Here is a 6000-nt window from a genome sequence, read left to right as displayed (position 1 = left end):
CCTCCCATGCAGGGCCCCGTCTATCTCAGCACGTATCCCTTCACTAGCTCCTTCACATATCTCTGTGCATGACGCTGTCGCGTGAAGTTTTCATTAAGTTGTGTTTGCGGTACCCACCGGGCACGGCTCCGTGTGGGCGGCCCGAGCCCCGTGTGGTCTGCGTGACACCGTGGGTGTTTCTGGCGGGGCCTGAGCTGGGCACGGCCTGCAGCGATGGCGTGAGGTGGGCGGGAGGGGGGCAGTGGCTGCTCCCACGCCCCCCTCCGGCCGGGGGGTGGGCTGGGAAGGGAAGTGATGGGAGGTTATTAAAGGCCAGAGCCGCGGCTCTCGGAGGATGTTCCCAGGAGTGCGCGCACTTGGACGCCACCTTGCAGACAGTGGCTGCCGGAGGACGAGAGCGGGGCAGGAGGCCAGGGGGCACGACCACTGCTGCGAGAGGAGAAACGCAAAGGGCTCAGTGGAGCGGGCATCAGAGATACACGGGAATCGGCAGGGGAGAGCTCTGTGACCCAGGAGGCCAGCCGGGAGGAGACCCCTGGGGGGCACAGGACCACTGAAGGAGACCCCTGAGGGATACAGGGCAACTGAAGGGGTAGACACCCAGGAACCACTGACAGGGGGGACCCCTGAGGGATACAGGGCAACTGAAGGGGTAGACCCCCAGGAATCACTGAAGGGGAAGACCTCCGAGTAATACAGGACCACTGAAGGGGTAGACCCCCTGAACCACTGAAGGGGGAGACCCCCGAAGGATACAGGATAACTGAAGGGGTAGACACCCAGGAATAAAGATCCACTGAAGGGGGAGTCCCCCGAAGGATACAGGATCACTGAAGGGGTAGACACCCAGGAATAAAGATCCACCGAGGGGGAGACCCCCGAAGGATACAGGATCACTGAAGGGGTAGACACCCAGGAATAAAGATCCACCGAGGGGGAGACCCCCGAAGGATACAGGACCACTGAAGTGAGAAACCCCAAACGACACAGGACCAATCGCTGAAGGGTGAGACTGCAATCGCGAGGAAATTAATCTCCAGGGACTCGGGACCGCTCAGGGGGACACTCCTCGAAGCCCAGGACCTCTCCAAGGGAAGCATGGCGCAGCACTCTCTGGGGCGCCCCTACTGACCCCGGAGCGGAGCCGGACGGTGCGTGCTCGTTCTGCCGGTGCTGGGGCTCGGGGGCTCGGCCTCTGCTGCTCGGTGACATCCCCTGGGCGGCAGCAGCAGCACGGATGGCTGCCCGCGGGTCCATGCTGCCTCTTCTTTCCCTCACGGGGTGCCTGCTGATGCTGACAGGTGAGCGACCACGGGGCACGGGGGGAGGGGCACTGAAGGAGGGCACACACAGGACGAAAGAAGGGACAATGGGGCGGATGCCCGGTGTCCTGTTTCCTGCCCCTGGGCTTGTTTAAGATCTCTTAAAGTTCGAGCCTTTTTTGTGTGTTTCCGGCCCCCCTAAGGGGCGAGGGGCGTTATTGTGTGCGGTACGTGCCCGGCGTTGGATATGCACATCCGCTGGGCCGGTGGGGCGCTCGAGGGGTCCGGGCGCAGTGCCAGTCTTCAAGCGCTGCATTAAGGAGGTGTGCGCCTAGTGCCTCGTTTTCACGCTATTTTTATTCTGTCTATTAAAGAGGTATCGAAACCTCCAGGTTTTTCAATAGCTAGTAACACTGTAACACCTGCTTTGCATGTGGCGTTAAATTATGCAGTTCTCCGGCTTCTGAGCGCTATAATGGACAGATTTGGTTCTTAAATTACACACATCTAAACGACCTATGCCGTCCTGCCTTTCTGAGATTACAACAGGTGACGTCTGTCACATTTTTGACCGGCTAAGGTCCCTAACACTTAGCTAACCTTCCAGCCTACGGAATGGCGTTAACATTCGTTTGAGAAATCAAGCTAAGTGCATTGTGCAAATAAATAGCACAGTTGTATTCAACCGCCAAACGGAAACACCGTGGTCTGAGTGACAAAATGAATTGGAGTTTGTGGGGACAATTAACATGATTTGTTATCCTTCGCGTTTTGAGTGTCACTAACAGCGCTCCATAAATAACAGGTGTATGTTGCACGGTCCGGTGCGCATACATCGCTATATTTTTGGTAGCGTAATCTTGTTTTTAATATATAATGTCCAACTGTTATAAAGAATTTAACATGGCATTTTCTGTTTCTAAGCGGTCTAATTATCAAGTGCCCTAGTGAATTCCATAATGTAACGGTGCCCAGTTTAGCGACCTCCCAAGAATGAAATACCAAGTTGGCCGTGCGGTGTTTGCGCTCTTGGGATGATGCGACAGTCTCCCATGGCTATGAGGTTCATGTGCGTTCGTGGGAGCCAAGGATAAATGGGACAGACCCTCTTCCGGCGCCCCTTTAAGGAATGACCGTGTTTATTATCTGTCTTATGGAACTAGAGGCGATGGTAGCTACTGGTTAAATTGCTTAACTTGAACAGATGACGGGATTTTGAACAATACAAATCGTGTGTAATACAATGTAGGACTACTAGACAACCAATGACATTCATTTTCACTGTACACGTTTAGGGCACGGATAGCAAAGTTGTGCACACTCTCCCCGCATACCTTTTGAACGAATAAGCATGTTTAAGGCTCAGGGTGCACATGTATGAAAGAATACGTAAGTGGGTTGCTACCACGTGTTCAAAGGGCTCACTCCCAGCATAAGAGGTGAGGCATAGACGCACCTATTCAGCCAGCAGATGGGATCACGCGTGGGCTTTGGGCAGGAGCGGTTCTGCGCGTCTCTCGAACGGCGCGACTGCCGCTCTGCGCATGCGCGATAGCTTGTTAGCCCGTTTCTCCGCTGCGCCCCTGCAGAGTGGTGAAATGCTTACTTACCCCGCGGCGGGTGAGTCTGAGATGTGCCGAAGTGGTCGAGGACTGGCGGCACAGGGCGTTGCACCATGGTATCCCAACATCGAGAGTGGTATATACTTTGATAGATTAATCAATAGATTGATAGATTAATCAATAGATTAATCACCCGTGTTCGCTAAAACAATGCAATACCCGAGGCGACTCAGTTTGCGAGGACTGATACAAATGGGCACAATCACTTGCTGACTCACATTCCCACTCATTCACCCACTCAGTCCCCCACGCAGGGTTTCACTCACCGCCAGTTCACACATTCGCTCACACACTCACTAACTCTTTCGCTTTTTTGCTCGTGTTCGGTGTCTCTGTTGCGCGCACATTAAAAACCACCACCTTAGTGTCACACTCGCTCGTTCGCCTGCTTAGTCGCTCACTGCTTCACTCCCACCCATACTGTCGAACTCGCCCACAAGCACATCTTCAGCCCATAATTCACTAATTCATTCACTGTTGACGGCTCCCTCACATACTCAATGAGTTTGCGCCTCTTTCACTCATTCACCTCCTCAACCACTTTAGCACAAACTCACAGTCACTGATGCACTCACATCCATCACTCACTATCTCACTCATTGTCCGGTCGCTGTAACCTTCACTTCCACAGTCGATCCCTTATACCAGGCAGTCCACTCGTGTCACTCATTCACACACTCATTCGCTCGCTCATTTGCATAAGCTTTTGCATTCTCATTTACCCCTTTCCCAGACCGTCATGTAAAGATGGAATAGTGGTGTGACTCATACGCCCTACCCTCCTGGATGGGGAGACGATGGCTTCAGTGACAGTGACGGGGTTGTAGTGTGAAGCGGACAGCGCTCCCAGCCTCTGCCCACGTCTTATTCCAGAGCACATACATGTGCCCGGGTTCTGTGCTTGAATCCCAGGGCAGGCCCCTGGGCATCCGTCCGGATATATGAGACCAGATGTCGAACGGGCTGCAGGCAATGCCTGTGTCACAGACCGCGGGGCACGTGCAGGCACCACGGACAGCAGCGGAGGGGAAAGTGCACGTTTTGTACGCTCCAGTCCCGGGATATTTTTGTGCAAACCCAGTCTCATTTCAGAAAAGTGTGACGTTCCTCAATGTCGGCCCCTGAGTGGTCATCTCCTGCTAATGAAGCGCATGGATGCTCTTCTGATGTGAGCGCTATAAAACACAGGCGTTGCGCATATATAACCTGATCACTTTACATACAATGTGCACATTGAATCGCAAACTGCCCTAATTTCACAGCGGGTGGGCCCTTTCTTTCATGTGAGTGCAGATTACAGGGACATTGCAGGCTGGATCTAACTGCAGAGAAAGGTCAGATCTATATTCACCGGGTGAAAACGCCATTGGCCAGTTACAGATGATTTCGTCTTGATCCCGGCGCTGCGGCAGTGGGTGTTGTGGCATATACTGATCTGCTGCGGAGAAACTTCCGGTTGATTCCAGTGGCCTTTGGAGCTGACTGTTGGTGCCTAATGGTGCTTATAGGCTGTGTCTGTTTTTTTAGAAGAATAATCTATGCCGGGACCCAAATTTTCTGGTGCGATGCCGAATGTCGGGGTTGCCGAATATTAAGGTCATATTTCACCTCTGACTCTTTCTCCCACCGACATACTCTCCCTGCCGCTTTATGTAATTGACTCGGTTTTTTTTATCCCTTTTTTTCTTTTTGCATTTTTATATTGCCCGATCTAGACCCATCGTTATTGAAGCGCTTTACACGAGCATCCTTTACATTACACAAGGACACTTTCATTTTGTTCTGTTGTTTTCAGGCACAGGCCACAGGGAAGTTAAGTGATTTGCCCAGAATCACAGGATGTTGAGCGTGGTGGAGCCGACGCCGAGACTAGAACCTGGTATCCCAGTTCCAAAATCGACAGTGCCTTGATTTTAGGGTGAAATCAAGGGGAAATGCATCAGAGGACTTGTGATGTGTTACTGTTATGTACCATAAAGGGTGTGTTTATGCAGAGCAGGTCACACTGAAGGTTTTCTACCTGTAACTATGGTTCATACACTTTGGACTCGTCTACAATTAATATACACAAGTAGACAAACTTCTAAACTAGATCCAAGGAGACAGGGCTGAGGCATGGAGAACCACCCCTAACTCTCGCGACTGTTTGGCATTGAACTCACGGGTAGGCAGTGTGTCCACTCGGGAGAAATGCAAATAACACAGAGTAGGGATTTTGCAGGTTTACATAGCGCGACATCGACCCCATCCGAATATATCGGAGCGCTTTACATGGCCACCAGTTCCGGTTACTGAAAGACACATTGACCTATTACTTAGGCACGGGGAGATTGAATGATCTGCCCAGAATCACGGGATGGTGAGCCGACGCCGAGACTCGGACCTGGTTCCCCAGTGTCAAAGTCGGCGGCTCAGCCGTTGCACCAAGTTCAGGGCCTAAACTGGGGGGTGCCAGTCACATTTCAGAGTCACCGGGCGCATTTCACCCCCCTGCTGAGTCAGACCTGCGCTGAAGTGAATGTGCACATGCCTGGAGCTTCACGCATTTACACAATGTTTCTGTGACCTTATTCATTGACAGCACATGTGGAGACTCCGGAAGCATTACACACAGTGTGCACCACACCTCTCTGACCACTTCACCATCCATGCCCCGAGCACGTCTGTGGCACTGCGACAGGAGGTGTGTCACTTGCTTGCACCACGCCTCTCTGCCCACTTCACCATGACATGCCCCGAGCATGTATGTGACACTGCGACGGGAGGTGTGTCACTTGCTGGCACCACGCCTCTCTGAGCACGCTCACCAAGACACCCCGAGCACGTCTGTGAGTGTGACACTGCAACAGATGGTATTTCACATACTTGCACCACGCCTCTCTGACCGCGCTCTCCAAGACACCCCCGAGCACGTCTGCGACAGCAGGTGTGTCACATGCTTGCACCACGCCTCTCTGACCACGATCACCAAGACGTGCCCGAGCATGTCAGCGACACTGCGACAGGAGGTGTATGTAACATACTTGCACCACGCCTCTCAGACTACGTCCACCAAGACACGCGCCGAGCACGTCTGTGACACCGAGACAGGGCTGTGCCACATGCTTGCACCACTT

The 6000-nt window shown here is 52.9% G+C and overlaps 1 protein-coding gene across 2 annotated transcripts in view; it reads left to right on the top strand.

The window, feature by feature from the left end:
• The first annotated feature begins 391 nt into the window (after window positions 1–391).
• The window catches only part of FLT1 (fms related receptor tyrosine kinase 1), a 370086-nt gene continuing 364477 nt past the window's right edge, over window positions 392–6000 (top strand). For both annotated transcript variants that reach the window (XM_078657127.1, XM_078657126.1), the window contains exon 1: window positions 392–1301. In XM_078657127.1, coding sequence (XP_078513253.1) covers window positions 1238–1301 — 64 coding nt within the window. In that variant the 5' untranslated portion in view covers window positions 392–1237. The remainder of the gene's footprint in view (window positions 1302–6000) is intronic.

This window comes from Lissotriton helveticus, chromosome 8, assembly GCF_964261635.1.
Source record: "Lissotriton helveticus chromosome 8, aLisHel1.1, whole genome shotgun sequence".
Lineage (NCBI taxonomy): Eukaryota > Metazoa > Chordata > Amphibia > Caudata > Salamandridae > Lissotriton > Lissotriton helveticus.
The sequence above is the reverse complement of the archived record's forward strand: the minus strand, read 5'-3'. Positions and strand labels throughout refer to the sequence as shown.